Source organism: Triticum dicoccoides, chromosome 2B (assembly GCF_002162155.2).
Source record: "Triticum dicoccoides isolate Atlit2015 ecotype Zavitan chromosome 2B, WEW_v2.0, whole genome shotgun sequence".
Taxonomy (NCBI): domain Eukaryota; kingdom Viridiplantae; phylum Streptophyta; class Magnoliopsida; order Poales; family Poaceae; genus Triticum; species Triticum dicoccoides.
Genome location: NC_041383.1, coordinates 701,928,096 through 701,946,508, shown reverse-complemented (window position 1 = coordinate 701,946,508; position 18,413 = coordinate 701,928,096). Strand labels below are relative to the sequence as shown.

Here is an 18,413-nt window from a genome sequence, read left to right as displayed (position 1 = left end):
CGACCGACTTCTTTCGCCTATATAGTCCCATGTACCCTAAAAACATCCACGGAAAAGATAGATCGGGAGTTCCGCCACCACAAGCTTCCGTAGCCACCAAAAACCTCTCGGGGGCCCTTCCCGGCACCCTGCTGGAGGGGGGATCCATCACCGGTGGCCATCTTCATCATCCCGGCGCTCTCCATGACGAGGAGGGAGTAGTTCACCCTCGGGGCTGAGGGTATGTACCAGTAGCTATGTGTTTGATCTCTCTATCTCTCGTGTTCTCTCTCGTGTTCCCTCTATGGCACGATCTTGATGAATCCTGAGCTTTGCTATTATAGTTGGATCTTATGATGTTTCTCCTTCTCTACTCTCTTGTGATAAATTGAGTTTCCCCTTTGAAGTTATCTTATCGGATTGAGTCTTTTATGAGAACACTTGATGTATGTCTTGTCGTGCTTATCTGTGGTGACAATGGGATATCATGTGCCTCTTGATGTATGTTTTGGTGACCAACTTGCGGGTTCTGCCCATGAACCTATGCATAGGGGTTGGCACACGTTCTTGACTCTCCGGTAGTAGCTTTGGGGCACTCTTTGAAGTACTTTGTGTTGGTTGAATAGATGAATCTGAGATTGTGTGATGCATATCGTATAATCATGCCCACAGATACTTGAGGTGACAATGGAGTATCTAGGTGACATTAGGGTTTTGGATGATTTGTGTCTTAAGGTGTTATTCTAGTACGAACTCTTTTATAGATCGATCCGAAAGAATAACTTTGAGGTGGTTTCATACCCTACCATAATCTCTTCGTTTGTTCTCCGCTATTAGTGGCTTTGGAGTGACTCTTTGTTGCATGTTGAGGGATTGTTATATGGTCTATCTATGTTATTATTGTTGAGAGAACTTGCACTAGTGAAAGTATGAACCCTAGGCCTTGTTTCCTATCATTGCAATACCATTTACGCTCACTTTTATCGCTCGCTACCTTGCTGTTTTTATTATTTCAAATTACAAATACCTTTATCTACTATCTATTTTACACTTGTATCTTCATCTCTTTGCCGAACTAGTGCACCTATACAATTTACCATTGTATTGGGTGTGTTGGGGACACAAGAGACTCTTTGTTATTTGGTTGTAGGGTTGTTTGAGAGAGACCATCTTCATCCTATGCCTCCTACGGATTGATAAACCTTAGGTCATCCACTTGAGGGAAATTTGCTACTGTCCTACAAACCTGTGCACTTGCAGGCCCAACAACGTGTACAAGAAGAAGGTTGTGTAGTAGACATCAACCACCCGGACTCGGCATGACCGCCGGGTGATCCTCCCGGGTCCAGGTGACCGGGCGGTCCGACCAGTGCGTGAACTCTGGTTTGGCCGGGACAACGGTGTTCACCTCCTGCCGAAGGAGGTGCTCGCTACGCTTGTCATCGTCGAGGCTGGTGAAGACAATGTAGGCCGCGTTTTGGTCTGGGTAGGCGGCGTCGCGCATCACGCCGCCAGCCGCAGGCGGCGGTGGAGGTGGAGGCGGTTGCTCCGCGCCTGGGGTCAGAGCCGGAGGAGGCGGAACATCGCCCCTCCTGATGCACTTGGTGATGGCGCACTGCCGAAGCATGTGCGTGGACGGCCTTACGCCCTTGTGGTGCTTGTAGGGGGCGTCAAGCATCTCTTCGAAGCTCATGCCGGGTTGCCACGCTGTCTTGCCGGTCTGCCAGCGCTTTGCCGCCGGGTCTACCGCGGGCTCGGTGGCTGCGACAAGCTGGTTGTCGTGGCGCTGCGCCAGCTGGTTGGCCTTGCGCTTGTTGTTCTGGTGATGCTGCTGCCGGCTGCTTTCGCCGGCCGGCTTCGGAGGGGGAACCGGCTTCGTCTTTCTGGCTTCATCCAGCGCCACCTGCATCATCATGGCGGAGTCGGCGTTGGCGTACTTGTCCGCCGTCACCATGAGCGCAGCCATGATGGACGGCTCGGAGTGTAAGAGCTTATGCTTGAGGAGGGTGCCGTCTCGGCACCCGTTGACGATGTACTGGATCGCCTAGACTTCATGGACGCCCTCGCAGCCGTTCCGGAGCTTGGTCCAGCATGCGAGGTACTCGCGACCAGTCTCTGTAGGCCCTTGCACGCACATGGCGAGCTGGCTAGGGTTGCCGGGTCGCTTGTAGGTCCCCGTGAAGTTGCGGACAAAGGCTTCCTCAAAATCGACCCACATGTTGATGCTGCCATCGGCAGACTGTTCAACCAGGTGCGGGCCAACCCCTGGAGCATGAGCGATGTGTAGCGCACGGCGAGACGGCTATTGGCACCGGTGATGCCACTGGTCGTGGTGTAGCCGGTGAGCCAATCTTCTGGCTTCACGGTCCCGTTGTACTTGGGGGTGTCGCGGGGGAGCATGAACCCTTTGGGAAAGAGCTCTTCCCGGATGCGTGGGCCGAAGCACGACGGCCCGATAGTGCTGCTCTCCTCCACCTCCAGGGAGCGAGCGAGTTGATCGAGGCGGTGGCGGGCGTCGGCGTCGTTGATGGCGTGCGGGCCGAGTCGACTGGCGACCAGGCCACGGGGGGTCGGGTCGGTTGGAGCCGGACACCGGCCATGCTGGCCGGGTCCGCGCTGGATCTCCGGGATAGGTTCGTCACCCAATCCGCCGGCGGATGTGGCGGCCGGGTCGCGCCGAGTCCGGACACGGCCGGAGTGCGCCTCGTCGGGCGGCGAGGAAGCTGTATGCAGAAGTTCGCCGGGTCCGCCAAGCCGGGTGGAGCTGGATCCCGCCGGCTTGGCGAGCTGGTTGAGGCGGTCCTGCTGGGTGTTGGCCACATTGAGGAGTTCGCCCATCTGCCCGATGCGCTCCTTCAGCTCCTCACCCATGAGCCGGTCCATGTCGACTGCGGCTGCCTGGGCCGCGCCCATGTTCTTCGCTGGTCGTAGATGGTCGGGATGGCGCCGAGGGCCCGGCCGATCGCTCCTCTCCAGGCGCGCACGTCGGTGACCCGACTTGGCTCGGCCGCGGCGGGTGTGAATCTGTAGGCAGTGTTGCGCTCCAGCTGAGAGGCGTCCAGACGACGCTGGGTGGCGGCGAGTGTCTCGGACAGGTCCAGCATCTGCTGGCGTCTTTCCTCATGCTGGGTTCGGGCCTCGGCGACATTGGTGGCGTCGATGTCGGTGCCTATGGGGATGCGCAAGCTCTGCATCACGGTGCGCAACGGATCAGACGGCTCGGTCCGTTCTGCTCCGGCCTGGCTTCGGCGGCCTTCTCGTCTTGCTCGAAGAGGAGGAGGCGCCATCGCCGGTGCCAAAGACCTCCACATGGACATCCATTGCCTCGGCGGAAATGCCACCGCCGAGGGAGAGGGGGGAGTCGGAATAGGAGAGCACCTCGCTGGGGTACTCATTGACCGATGACGCATCAGAGATGCGCAGCGCAGCGAAGGAGGCGGCGAGCGCGCCGACGACGTTGTCCGCCAGCGCGACAGACTCGTCGAAGTAGGAGAAGGGCCCCGTCTGAAGCATGCTCCCGGCCAGCTCCTTGAGCTGCCCCACGGTGGGCACCAACTGTCGTGGTGGGCGCACGGCAGATGCCATGGGATGGCTAAAGAGAGGAGGAGGCTCGAGGGCGCTGGTGCGCTCCAGAGGCGAGGTTGGCATGAGCGGGCGCGGGACACCGGACATACCCAGGTTCGGGGCTCTCCGGAGAGACAACACCCCTAGTCCTGCCGACTGTAGTTTGATGTTTGATACTACAATGTTGCTCCTAGAGCTGTATGGAGGAGGAAGGGAAGCTGGCGAAGGCTTAGGCTGCTCCTTCTCTCCGGATGGATATTTCTGTTTTGGTGGCTAGTTCCTCTCTATCCTTCATGTCCTGCTTACTTGCTCTCTTGCTTACATGCCCATATGCGTGGGCTCCTAGGGGGTTTTATAGACCAACCCCCAGGGTACAATGGTAATGTTACAAGTCGGTGGGTCTGGGTTGTTGGCGTCCGGGGAGCCGGGCTGGGACCCGCTGGGGGCCTGTGGTTCGCCGGTTTCCCCTAGGTGCGGGCCCTGCACGCCTAGGGGGACTATGCGCCGTCTTGTCGATCGTCAGGGCGTGGCCGAGTTGAGTCATGTACAATGGCGCTCTGTCAGGTCGCCGCTTGCTGCCGTCAGCAGTGAGGGCGGGGCCACTGTAGCCACGCCAGCCCTGGTCAGCGGGTAGGTGAGGGGCACTGTTGCCATGCTCCGGCTGACCAGAGGCATGGGTGGGGCACTGTTGCCTTGGTCATCGGTGGCTGAAGACTCGTCCCATTGTACGGCCTGGATGGGACGGGAGCTGACCCGTGGCTGGATTGCGGAGCACGCCACGGGTGGAGCTGGCTTGTTGAGGAAGCTTTGTTTTTGTCGGGTTCGACTGTGTTGTTCTAGTTGTTGAGGCCGAGTCGACGCGTCTTGCCGGGTCGGAGAGTTTGGCCGGGTTGCGAGGCTTGTCCGGGTCAAGCGACCCGGCCAAGCGCGTGTCGGCTTGAGGGGCGATCCTGGCCCCATTGTTTTTGAAAAGGATCCCGGTTCCGTTGCCTGCCCGGGGTTTATCCCCCGAACACATGGCATATTCGGAACGAGGTAGTTCATCACAAGCCACCACCGCCTATGGAAGCTTCCAGACGTTTTTTGGTGAGCTATCTTGATTCCCTCATTGGCATTAAGTCAGATCTCATAGCTAGTCCAAATAAGGGAAAATCCATCGTCATTTATGAAAATAATTCCAGTAGGCTACATGTGATAACGAGTGTTGAGGCTAAGTGGATTGCTTCAAAATCTGGTTGGGTAATACTTTCCGCTGATGGGTCCTATGATGATAACGGTTCAGCTGGTGCTGGTATGGTTTTTGCGAGATGAAAAGGGTGCTATTGTTTTTTCTTCATGCAGACAACTATTTTCATGTCGTGACTCTATAGAAGCTGAATTGTGTGCTTGTATGGAACACTACTAGAAAAATGGCTATAGCTAATATGTACATTAATGGCGCACCACGTATGTGGTGCGCCACTGCTATGTAGAAGTGGCGCACCAGATATAGGTGCACCATTAGTGGCCGTATTACTAATGGCGCACCTGGTGTGTGGTGCGCCATTACTAGTTTTGTCCTGGCCCCACACCCCTTCCCAGACTTAGCAGTGGCGCACCACACCCACAGTGCGCCACTACTAACAATTTTTTTTCAAAACTAGTAATGGCGCACCACACGCCAGGTGCTCCATTAGTAACCCTGGTTACCAATGTTGCATTCTTAGGAGGTGCACCATTGGTAACCTCAGAGCAGCTAGATATTTTTGACAGCCACCTACCACACTCACTTTCCCCACTTCATTCTCTCCACCTCTACCAAGCTTGGTCTCGGCTGCCTCCTCCTCCTCACCTCATTTGCACCATAGATTCACCCAAATTAAGTGGTTAAATTTCCTTTTTTTTTTGATAGGTAAATAAGGAGAAAGCTTTCTTTATGTTCTAGATCTACTTTTTTCTCCCTCCAACAGTGTACACATTTTTTATGGCCTAGATCTACGTATGTTTGTGGTGTTGCATATGTTTGTGTTTGCAGGTACCGGTATTTGAAATGTGATAGTTGCCAATATTTTGCCAGAATGTTGATTCATTTCCGTTTCGGTGAGAATTTGGCACTATGCATTCTTTTTGGTCCTATTTGTAGGCAAAGTCATGCCAAAAAAAATTTGGTTCTAAAATATCGTTTTGCTCTACCCCGCAGGCGACCATGGTCTGCACGATGACTGAAGGCATCGTGAATAGGTTTTTGAGCTCCGCGAAGGCCGAGATGCTTCAAAAGAACGAGACGGAGATAAGATGTCCGTGTCGAAGATGCAAGCTGAAAGAGCCTTATGAACCTGGATTCCAGACAGGTGCAGGACCACCTGCTCATGCGTGGTTTCATGGATGGCTATCGGTGTCAAGGTGATGAAGATGATTATGAAGTCGTCCATGGGGGCCGGGCATGAAATAAGGAAGGGCAGCAAGACAATAGCGGCGAGGGCGGGCGAGAAGACGAAGAATCTCCAGGACATTATCACGAAGTAGATGTAGGACACAGTCATCATGTAGAAGATGCCGGACATGATGATAAGGAAGATCAAGACGAAGGGCATGATCATGAAGATGAAGATGCCGGAGCAGACGACGATGGACCATCGATGGGCTGGGTGCAGGACCCTCATATTCAAGAGCTGCTTCTCAAGCAGACGGGTAACACAAGAGCTGCCGCCCGAGAGAAAGCCAAGCTGGATCAACTAGAGATAGACGCGGTTACTCCATTGTATGAAGGATGCATGCCCGAGGATACCTGCCTGAAAGTAATGCTCATGGCTCTCGAGATGAAGGTAAAAAACAAAATGACCGACGCATGCTTCGACGAGAACATGTCATTCTGGCACGAACGTCTTCCCAAGGGGAACAAGTGCCCGACCAGTTTCGAGGAGGCGAAGAAAATCGTGTGTCCACTGGATTTACCGCACGTGAAATACCATGTGTGCATGAACGATTGCATCATTTATCAGGACGAGCACGCGGAGTCTACCATATGTCCGGTGTGCGGCGTCACTCGATACAAGAAGAGGAAGAAAGCTCCTCGAAAAGTGGTGTGGTACTTTCCGATCACTCCTCGTCTGCAGCGGTATTTCACGGACCCTAAGCTAGCAAAGCACCTGCGTTGGCACGCGGATAGGGAGGAGAAGAAGCGAGAAGATGACGGAAATGATCCGGAGATAAATAAAAAAGACAAGATGCTGAGACACCCTAAGGATGCGAGCCAGTGGCAAGCGTTGAACTTCGAACACCCAGAATTTGGGGATGATCCAAGGAACATCATGCTGGGCGCGAGCACCGATGGAGTCAATCCGTTTGGAAGCCAGAGAAGCACGTGTGCGAGAGTCTGCTTGGTACCCTGCTCAACATGCCAGAGAGGACCAAAGATGGGCCGAAAGCAAGGACAGACTTGCAATAAATGGGGCATCAGGGAGGAGCTTCACGCAAAACACCCTAATGATGATGATGCTGATGACAAGGCGAAGGACACGAAAAGTCGTCGCAAGGCAAAAAGGCCAAGAAGATCGAATATGACTACCCTCCCGCGTTCTTCACTCTAAGTCAGAAGGAGATCGACCAGTTTTTCACCTGCCTCATAGGAGTAAAACTTCATTACGGTTACACTAGGAAGATAAGCAGATACCTAGACTCAGCGAAGCAGAAGTTCAGCGGGATGAAGTCTCACGATTGTCACGTGTTGATGACGCAGATACTTCCAGTTGCAATCTGTGGGATCATGGACGCACACGTCCGTGAAACGCTATTTGGCCTATGCAACTTTTTCAATGTCATCTCTCGGAAGTCGGTTGGCGTGAGGCAACTCAGAAGGCTACAGGAAGAGATCATGGTGATACTATGCGAGCTTGAGATCTACTTCCCGCCCACATTCTTCGACGTTATGGTGCATCTGCTGGTCCATATCGTGGAGTATCATCCAACTCGGGCCGACGTTCCTACATAGCATGATTCCGTTCAAAAGGATGAATGGTGTCATCAAAGGATACGTTCGTAACAGGGCACGTCCAGATGGAAGCATAGCCAAGGGCGTTCTGACCGAAGAGTGCATCGCCTATTGCACGAATTATCTAGGCATTGAGAACCCCATTGGTCTGCCCGTCAATAGGCACCTCGGCAGGCTCGCTGGATGGGGTCACCGCGAGGGTCGCCGCGAAATGCATGTCGACTTCAAGGGTCGACTCACCGACTTTGAAAGAGCAAACCTAGTCGCAATACAACACATAGACGTGGTCGATCCTTGGGTGGTAGAGCACAAAACCTTTATTGAGAAGACGTACAATGACCGAGGCCAACAGAGGACAGACGGAGATATAATCAAAGAGCACAACTCATGTTTCACGCGTTGGTTCAAGGAGAAGCTTGTCGTACCCTTTACATGAGGAGTCTTCCACGGAAGAAAAACTCATATTCGCCTTGTCACAGGGCGCCGAGCACAACCTGATGACCTATGAGGCGTATGATATCAATGGCTACACATTTTACACCGAGGAAAAGGACATGAAGAGTGATTATCAGAACTCCGGTGTAACGATGGAATCCTACACCAGTAGCGACAAGGACAGATGCTACGGAAGGATCGAGGAGATCTGGGAGCTGAGCTACGCTGGAGAGAAGGTCCCAATGTTCTGTGCCAGATGGGCCAAGAGCGTCCTAAAAGCAGACCAGTATTTCACCACCATGGTTATACCCGAAGCCAAATCCAAGACCACGGGCGCAAACATCACCGCGAAAAATGAGCCATGGGTACTGGCGTCCCAAGTGGACCAATGCTTCTTCATTACCGACCCGTCAAAGACCAGTCGTGCTGTCGTGAGGAGAGGCAAAAGGAACATCATCGGAATGGATGGAGTCGCCAATGAGCAAGACTTCGACAAGTATGGCGACCCGAAGATGGAAGATGACGACGACGATGAAGTACCATACACCACAAGAAGAAGCAGGACCACCCTACCTAAAGGACGTCCGTTCAAGAGAAGATCAATTCAAGGGGTTACGGGGCTAAATTATTCAACCACGAGAAAGAAGGGCAAGAAGATTGTGAAAAGATAGCTAAGATCGAATCACAACGTGTCGGCCGCGTGTGTGTGTGTCAGTGGCAAGCTCAATTATTATATGCAACTAAATTATTACATGTATCACTTGATTTCAACCATGTCATCCAATTCTAAATCTTTGCACAATGGTTCTATCACTCCATTTCCATTTTCCTTTTCTTTTATCTCAAATCTTAAATTATTACATACAACTAAAAATCCAAAAAAATAAAAAAAAATAGTAATGGCGCACCAAGAGAAGGTGCGCCATTGCTATCACGGTGCTTATGGCGCACCCCTAAAAGGTGCGCAATTGATATACCAATTTTTATGGTGCACCCCTAAAAGGTGCGCCATTGCTAACCCTCCCCCACTAAAATATCCAAGACCCTCGCCTCTCATCCTTCTCCCCAATCTGCATCTCGCCCCTCGCTTCTCGTCGAGTCCCAAGGGGAGGCGTCGGCGCTCTCCAGCCCCAGCAGGCCTCCGCCGCACCCGTCGCTGCGTCGTGGCAGCGGGCCACAGATCATGCTGACACCTCATATCTCCTCCTCCTCCTCCTTTGGTTCCCGTGGGACGCGTCCACTCCCAATCCACGCCATTGCCAACTTCTTTGTCCGCCCCGCCAAGCACCTCCGCTCTGGCGCAGCCGAACCCACCGTCGTCGCCCCCGCCGCCTCCCTCTCCCCATCCTCCCTTTCCTCCCCCTCCGACCCCACCCCGCTCTTGCCGGAGCAGCACCACAGGGCCGACACCAACCTCGCCCTCGCCAGTGCACGCCGCAACCTCCGCCTCGCCGAGTCCAAAGGTACCCTCTTTCCCCATGCCCCCCGCTCCCCGGACCCTAGCTAGCCAGGGTTCTAACTGAACTGCTGTGGGTTTTGCATCATCTAGCGGTTGGCGGCCCCGCGAAGCTGGAGGAGCTGCTCGTGGAGGAGACGTGGCTGGAGGCGCTCTCCGGGGAGCTGCTCAAGCCCTACGCGCTCGACCTCTGCCGCTTCGTCGCCCACGAGTGCCTGCACGCCAAGGTACCCAAATACCAAGTCACTCAAGTCTACGAATCATGTACTTGTTCACCTTATGCTTCACTGTGAAAAAATATGCGTAGTTTCACTAATTCAACTTCAGTCTGAGGATCATGTTGCTTACTAACATGAAAATTCAGCTATTTGGTCTAACTGTGGCCTAGAGTTTCTTTTTGTTAGAATGTTGCCTGCTGTATGGAGTACTGAAAGAAAATTGAAACATGGATAGCTAGCATAATTTGGAAGTGTCTTATGCAGGAACAGAAATTGTTGCTTATGTTCTCCATATTCATACTATGCTAGGATAACTGATTTGGTGCTGCTTTGTTTCTGTGATCACATTGTATTCGTTAAAATATATTTTTGAATGATGCTTGAGATAGGATGGAAACTGGAGTTAATTGCCAGAGACTGGGCCTCAGAATTCAGATGTTATTTTGTTGTTTGTTAGCTCCTTGGTGTGACCATTTAAATGTTACATTTGCTACTTCCTTGGCAATGGTCTGTGGTGCTCTGCATGTGCTAGTGATACTAAGCATCATATCTAAGATCATCAAATCCAGGTCTCCGCTCTAGTCCGATTACCACCAATATTTTGTGCAGGGACAAATAGTTACCCCTTTCTCCCGAAATGTTGATTAATTTCCGTTTCGATTGAGAATGGGGCACTCCTAGGTCAAGAAAATTAGCAAAGGTCATGCCCAATTTTCTTGACCTAGAAGGTGCCCGATTCTCAACCGAAGCAAATCAGCAAGTGAGTTAAGTTAACTCGCAAGTGAGTTAAATTAACTGAATGGGGCATTTCTGTTTTGTCCATCTGCAGTTTCATTCATGGTGTGAAGTTTGTTGTTGTCAACCTGAGTTAAACTTGGCATTGGTCTCATTCTAGTGAGTAGGGGTATGCATTAGGCATTGGTCTCATTCTTAGACCGTCACACTTGGCGGTGCACCTCGCTGCCTAGGCTTGTTGCGACACATTGCTGCCCTGGTTCGCCGCGACACGATGCTTTAGGATTGCCCTTGAGGATGTTAAGACTGTTAGCTATGCATACATAGTGAAAGATCAGCTAGGTTGTGTTGGCATAGATGAGAGGCACAAATGTCTCTTTCTGGGTGAATACAAACATAGTTTTTGCTTAGTTTAACTAGTACATGGCCCTTGGTTTCGACCTTGTTATTACCCAGCCGTTGTTGGCTCAGCAATGTGATGAACACCTAGGCGTCCTCACTTGTGTACATGGAAAAATGCTTTCGCCACCGTCTTACAATTAATCATTATAGCCTTTTTTCCTATTTAGAGCGAACATGTCCGACAACGATGAGGCCGGCGGTTCGGGCAAGCCATTCTAGCAGCTGTCCCAGGAGATGGAGGAAGAACCTCACCACTATGAGGACGCCGCGGAAGACACCGATCCTGACTACACAACCCCTAGTGGCGTCGGGGATGACACCACTGATGGTGCCGCCGGGGATGCCACCACTGATGATGGCAGCAAACGCACAGATGGCAGCCAACCGAAGAGGAAACGGAAGGACCGGCGCCCGAACGTGCTCGGCACCGTCAAGGAGGAATTTACTGAAGTGTCCTCCAGTGGGCATCCAACGGCGCCCAAAGAATTAGTCAGTGGGTACGCGGGACAACTCGGGTGCATTCTCCGGAGCACCGTCTCGATCAACACCGAGAACCTAAGGCATCATGACCGAGGGAATTTGCACAACCTCCTCTTCACGAAGCTGCACGAATGATACAAGTTCCCTGGTGACTTCGCAAACACACGCCTCTCAGGGAATAAAGTGAATGGTGCCGCCCTCATGAAGATGAGCACGGCCCTGGCTACTTGGAGAGCCGCGGTGAAGAGAAGGATTCTAAGTGGTGATAGTTATGAGAAGATCAAGGAGACAAATCCTTCGATCAGTGAAGCTGACTACCTGGAGTTCAAGATCAAGTCGAGAGCCACACATCCGCGGAATCAAGTCAGTGGGGGAAAGATATGCGGGACTTGAACTTAGGGGTCCACAAATTCGGTCACGGCGGTTACAGAGTGGCGGAAGCTAAATGGGACACGGAGGACGCGGAGCGTGCCGAGCAAGGCCTACCGTCCCTCTTTGATAAATACCATAAAAAGCAGACCAGGAACTATGTCAGGGCCGGTACAAGGTGGACCCGGTAACAAAGGAGCTTACCACGGATCCGAAGGTGAAGGCGTTTGAGCTTGTTCTGGTAAGGAATACACCCCCGCGTAATTAGCTCCATATGGTTGCATTCTAATTAATGAAGCCAAATTTCCAAATGGTTCATGTTCCTTCCGCAGGAAACTGAAATCAGTAGCGCGGGGTCTCAGAGCTCCTCGTGTGCCCCTTGGGACACCACTTTAAATAGGGCGTTGAACATAGTGAAACACAAGGATAAGTTCAGTAAGCTGTCGTCAGCTGGTCGTGTGGCCGGCAACAGCTTGTCCATGAAATGGTCGGAATACTATAAGGTTGGGCGAAAGGAGAGAAAGACCAGCTCGGAAAGCCAGGAGCGCGAGGTTAAAGAACTCAAGGCACAAGTGGCGCGGATTCTGGAGATAGTCCAAGAGCAAGTGCGAGACCAACTGGGAGCGACGATCACCGCCATTATGCCTTCCTTGCTTGAGGGGCTGCGGGGGTGGATTGCGGGTGGCCAATAGGGGCCTCCCCCGATTCCCAGCTTCACGGGCAGCAACTCGCACAACGCGCCGGCATTGGTGTCTCCGACAGAGGCGGCATTGGTGTCTCCGGCGTCGGCGCCGGCATTGGAGCTTAATGCACCCGGGTGTGGGAAGAATACGCCGGCCGGCACCTCGACAGCAAGCGGCCCCTCCGTCACTTGCACGCCGCTGTTGGCGGTGCCTCGACATTAGCTGAGCTCGACGCCATCACGGTAACTAAGCCTCGGTCGATGACTTCATCTCCTTGCCTTTGACTGGGCATCCCTGAAGCCCTACATGTTTTCGTAGGGCGCCGCTGATGTTCCATGCACTCTCCTGCACTTCGTGGACGGCGAGTCGATCGATGTCGCCAAGGCCAAAATCGTTCAAACGGTCAACCGCGTGTTCCACGGTAATCCGATGCCACCCGCCGTGTATAGGGTTCAACTGGTTCGGGCGCTGCGGGGCTTACCTCTGTTTCGACCCCCTGGGGCCGACGAAGATGATATGATGACCCTCAGTGCCTACTTAAGCTGGCCCCTGCTTTGGCCAAAGAGCCCGATTCGTTGGGGGCGGGGGACACCACCCCACAGACAACACCGCCAGTCGTGCCGGCGCCAAGCCATGGCAAGATCGCCGCAACGCTACCGCCGTCAGCTGATCCGGACATGCATATGGCACAGGATCCGGACGACGGCGGTACATTTTCCAACGTCGATAAGTACTTCAACGAACATGGGTACGGTGACGAATTCTTGTGGCCTCCTTCTCAAGAACTCAACCCTGCAAAAGACGATCACGATCTAGCTGGTACCACGGAGAAACCCAATTGCAATAGGCGTCGGCTGGCGTTCAGTTCTCAAGAGACGCCTCCAGCTGCCGCCTTCATTGAGACTCAAATAGCCGAGGTGCGAAATATTATCAGCCCCAACACACTCAAGAAGGTGGTCTCTGAGCAGAACTCGATCACATTACAACAGAAGAAGCAGAAGGGACGGAAAAGAAAAAGTAACAAGGGTGCGAGCAGGCCGGCACTGAGTACGATCCGTCCTCAGTACGGGCCACCAATACCTAAGGATATCTCGAGGAGGGTGCATGTGGCGGGTAGGCCGATGCTATCGACTAATCTGCTCAATGCTGCAACCGGTGCTATGCGGAGTCTGCATGACTGTGTTCTTTCTATGGAGAAGCGGCATCTCTCCGAGAATGATGTGGCATACCCAGTTTTCATGGCCAAGGTGCCAGAGGGCAAGGGCTTTGTCGATAGCACCATCGGGCGTATGATCGTCTTGCGGTTTGATGACATCTTCGCTATGTTTAACCTTCATCCGCTGCACTACACCTTCATTCGGCTATTTTTGCTCAGTATGGAGATGCGGATCATTAGAGACAAGACCCCCTACATCGTGATAGTCGACCCCTTCTACATGCGTGCCAAGATCTTGGGCAGCGCTGGGGACTGGCAAGTCGCGAGTTCATACCTTGAAGGCATCATTCTGGCGAACCCAGATAAGGATAACTTCCTCGTGCCTTACTTTTCTGAGTAAGTCATCCCCTCACCGCCCCGTAACATATGATTTCTTAGATTTCGATCGTTCTTTTTTTTCTAACATTCCGTGTTTTGTGCAGTGACACACATTGCACACTCATCCTCTTAAGCCCGAAATATTCCATGGCCACGTATTTTGACTCGGACCGGCAGTCGAAGAAAGACTACACAAATATCAAGAAAGTTCTTGATGATGCTCTCCCCGGCTACGCCAACTCTGGAGGCACCTTTAGGAGGCCAATTTGTAGGTACGGCAAGCACGTGTTCACCCAGGTAACGACGTTCCCCTGCGTCAAGCAGCCGCCTGGCAGTCAGAAGTATGTCGAGCGATCGTACGAGACCATAATCACCTTATGCTACCAAATAATCTCAAAGACTGGGCCGCACGCTTGTCGGCAATCCAGGACGCGGACATCAGACAAGAATTCTTTCGCATCCAGTCGGAGTTTGCGGAAATCATCTTTCAAGATGTCCTTCGTACCTTGGGCAGTTCTACCTCAAATATCAACCGTCCGACAGTGAAATAGAAACAACGGTACAAATGTAGGCTGACAACGACCGCACATTCATGACCATCATGATAGACGGCGGCTTCATCCACGCTCCGGTCCCTGAGTCGAGTCGAAAGTATTGATGCTATATAGTTCTGAAATATCGATTAGCTGTTGGAATTAAACTTTAATGAACTTGTATGTCTCTTTAGTTTGGACAGTCGTTCAACTTACATGTAACCGATGCTATTTATTAGTAGGACCATGAATCGTGCTATTAATGTGTTGCTTTTCTCTTCCGATCTTTTTGTTGCATACTTATATATTGCTTATATATTATCTGTCAATTGCTACTAATGTTTTGTTTGTCTAGTGCATAGAGATGTCGTTGTATGTCGTGTACAAGGGTAAGGTTCCCGGAGTCTACAACGACTGGGAGGAGTGTCGGAGACAGGTTCACTGTTTCAGCGGTAACAGTTACAAAGGGTACGGTGGAGGCGGAAGCTAGGTACGCGCGCTATCTAGCGGGAGAGAGGAGGGAGCGAAGGAGGAACCAGATGAAGACCAGTTTCATCACGATGATGCTCATCGTGACTGCATCTCTCTTCTATGTGATGGTAGTTTAGATGATCGATCTCGACTTTGTAATGTGACGACAAACTCGGCTAATATGATGAACTTTGCTAATGTCTCGAGACCTAAAGTTGGCTAATGTTTGAACTTTGTTTGCTATTTCGAATTTGGATACTAATATGATGAATTCTATTGTGTGGTGTTTATATTCTGTGTTGCAACGTATTTTGTAACCTGTGCAAATACCAGAAAAGCAAATAATAATAATTCCTAATATTCATAGTGGCAAATATGGCCCCCAGTAGTGGCGCACCATATTGAGCATTAGTGGCGCACCAAGGCTAAATACCAGTGGCGCATTATGGGGCATAGTAATGGCGCACTTGGGGGCATACGTGAAGGTAAATATGGCACCATAGGAGGCATAGTAATGGCGCACTGTTGGACATAGTAATGGCGCACTATGTGGTGCGCCACTATTATTTGGGATACTAATGGCATACCAGGGGTGCGCCATTACTATTTATTACTAGTGGCGTGTTAATAGTGACGCACCTATAGTGCGTCATTAATAGCAAAAATTGGTGCGCCACTAACAGCCTTTTTTCTAGTAGTGGAAGGCCTATCATTGGCTATCCAACGAAGTGATCTTCCAACCATGATTGAGATGGACTCTCTTGTTGCAGTGAAGCTAATTCAGGCTAAGGAGGTGGATAGATCTATTTATGCATCGCCCATTAAAGAGATTAGATATCTTTTGTCTCTTTGTGAATCTTGTACTCCCTCCATTCCATAATGTAGTGTCTATAGATTTTTGTAAAAGTCAAACTTTGCCAACTTTGACCAAGTGTATAGAGAAAATTGTCTACATCTACAATACCAAACATGTATATTCTGAAAATATAACTCACGATGTATCCAATGAGGTGCATTTGGTATTCTAGATGTACCTACTTTTCTCTATATACATGGTCAAAGTTTGTAATGTTTGACTTCTGTAAAAATCTATAGGCACTACATTATGGAACGGAGGGAGTATTACTCATATCAATCGTAGCTAGAATAAGGTTAGTGATAGCTTAGCTAAGTTTGCTCATTTAGAGGGTAGAACCATGACTTGGATTTGGGGCGTGGATTCTCTACCTTGCTGTGGTGAAGGCACCGGTGACTTTGCCACAGGATCAAGAATGGAAGGCTGAGATCACTGCAAGTACTGTCCCGAGACTGTTCACATGAAATCATTGTTTGTTTGTACTGTAGCAAGTACTGTTGGGGACCCCTTGTAGCATCCAATCTGGGACATTGGTTACCAATCCGACGGGTGAAACTGATCAAAGGTAGAGGTTACTGTTCACATCTGCCTTTGCCACACCAAGCCAGAGAATCCACAGCCTTGGATTCAAGTTGAGTAATACTCCCTCCGTTTCTAAATACTTGTCTTTCTAGAGATTTCAACAAGTGACTACATATGGCGCAAAATGAGTGAATCTACACTTTAAAATATGTCTACATACATCCGTATGTTGAGTCAATTTGAAATGCCTAGAGAGACAAGTATTTGGGAACCGAGGGAGTACAATATTTCACCCGGAAGAAAAAACCAAACAGGGAAAAAAGGAAAAGGTATATATAGAGAGAAAAAAAGACACAGTGTGTCCCATCAAGCTGACGAGCGACAAGGCGTGTTATTCAAGCAGAGTAATTCATAAAGCGGCACAATTATTAATCAGTCGCGCCCACCATGCCCATGAACTCCTCGTCGGCGAGGAGCCTGGGAAACGCCTCCGGTGACAGACAAACCTCCAGGGCAATGCTCCCTCCGCCGCCTCTGCCCTCGTACACGGTCACCTTTCCATCCACCTTGTTCCCCGAGCCGCTGCGCACGGCCACGGGGCTGCCCCACCCGAAGTCGTTGCCGTACACGTCGAACCGCGGCGAGCTCCCTGTCGCCACCGTTGTGTGCGGGTGCGGGGCAGTCACGACCTCCGACATGCGCAGGAAGCCTGGGTTCCGGGGCCAGCACGCGAGCCTGTCCCTCGCACTGCCCTCGTCGAACGACGCCACGGCCCTGTTAAGTAGCCACGCCGCCCAGCCCAGCCCCCTCTCGAAGATCTCGCCGGCGGTGGAAATCGCCGTGGCGTGCTCCACCGCATTGCCCGCGTAGGACGCCGGTATGCCGTCCACGCGGCCGCGGCATCCGGCGAGGAGATGGTACGCTGTCTTCTGGTCCGGCGCGAGCCTCCTGGCCCGGCACACCGCACGCCACAGGTGCGCGAGCAGGGCCTGCAGCGAGGAGATGGCGTTGCCCGTGACTGCCGTACCTGTCATCTCGGCGTTCGCCTTTGCCTTGAGCTTCCTCACGCTCTCCGCCGAGAAATGGAGAAAGCATTCCTCCACCGGCGGGTACGTATCTACACGCTGGCCGACGATGTCCTCGAGCTTGCCGAAGGGCAGAGGGATCGGGACGGGGCAGCCGTCCAGGAACCACCTCCGGTGCACCGGCAACGGCGTGGAGATCTCGCAGCCAACGTCGCCGTCGTTCAGGCGACTGATCTCCGACCAGGTGTTGAAGAAGTGCCAGAAGGTCGTCCCGTCGGCGACGCCGTGGTTGGCCGACATGGCGACGAATACACCGTCGGTGAGCTCGGTGACCTGCGCGGCCAGGACCGGACGAGAGTCCGCGATGGCGTCCACGCCGAGCAGCCTGTCGAGAGGGAAGAAGGACCAGACCACCCTCGGGATGCAGAGCGGGACGGTGATGTCCGCGACGGCGACGCCGGGCGCCACGGCGTGGACGAACTCGGCGCCCTCGCCGCTGCAGCGGAGCGAGATGGCCATGCTCTCGCCCTCCGCGTCGTCTTTGCTCCCCGGCGCGACGGCGAGGCGGCCGGCGTAGGGGTAGAAGCGCCCCAGAGCGCGCGCGAAGGACAACTCGAGCCGTTCGACCATGGCGGCGGCATCGTGTCCCCGTCCTCCGGTGGCTGGAGGCTTGGGCAGGAGGATGCCCTTCTGGATGTTGTCCACGGCGATTAACCGGAGATCCCATGGCGTCAGGTGGATGGTCTCCGGCGGCCCCGAGGTGATTGGTTCCGGCCGGACCATGCGCCGGGACACGATCCTTACGGCGCCCATCGATCTTGCTTCGGTTTAGTCTGGTAGTGCGTAGTGATCGAGCAATGATGTGCTGCGCTGCATGCCAGCGTCTGCATTTCGTCTGTTAGTGCTAGCTCCGTATGATATCTTGCTTCAGATTATTCTATTACTGCGTAGTGATGGAGCTGTCAGATTCATTTCAATATCTTATCACCCGCGCAGGCAGCCTGAGAAAGGCTCGAGCCTAGCCTGATTTTGAAAAAAAAATCAATAAAATATCAAAAAGCATCTTAGATTTAGAAGAAAACAGAGACATCTTAGATCATATTAGCATCGAGAAAAACAAAGGCCAGTACAATGAATAGATAATTAGATGTAGAACAACTAGTAAAAAGTAAATTACATTA

At 52.2% G+C, this 18,413-nt stretch overlaps 1 protein-coding gene across 1 annotated transcript; it reads right to left on the bottom strand.

The window, feature by feature from the left end:
• Positions 1-16,382: 16,382 nt before the first annotated feature.
• Positions 16,383-18,045, bottom strand: LOC119365717 (uncharacterized acetyltransferase At3g50280-like). The gene has a single exon (XM_037631365.1). The coding sequence runs from the start codon at positions 18,043-18,045 to the stop codon at positions 16,636-16,638; it is 1,410 nt and encodes a 469-aa protein (XP_037487262.1). The 3' UTR covers positions 16,383-16,635.
• Positions 18,046-18,413: the final 368 nt, after the last annotated feature.

Excerpts from the sequence above, each read along its gene's own strand:
- LOC119365717 (XM_037631365.1), bottom strand. The coding sequence starts at position 18,045 with ATGGGCGCCGTAAGGATCGTGTCCCGGCGCATGGTCCGGCCGGAACCA.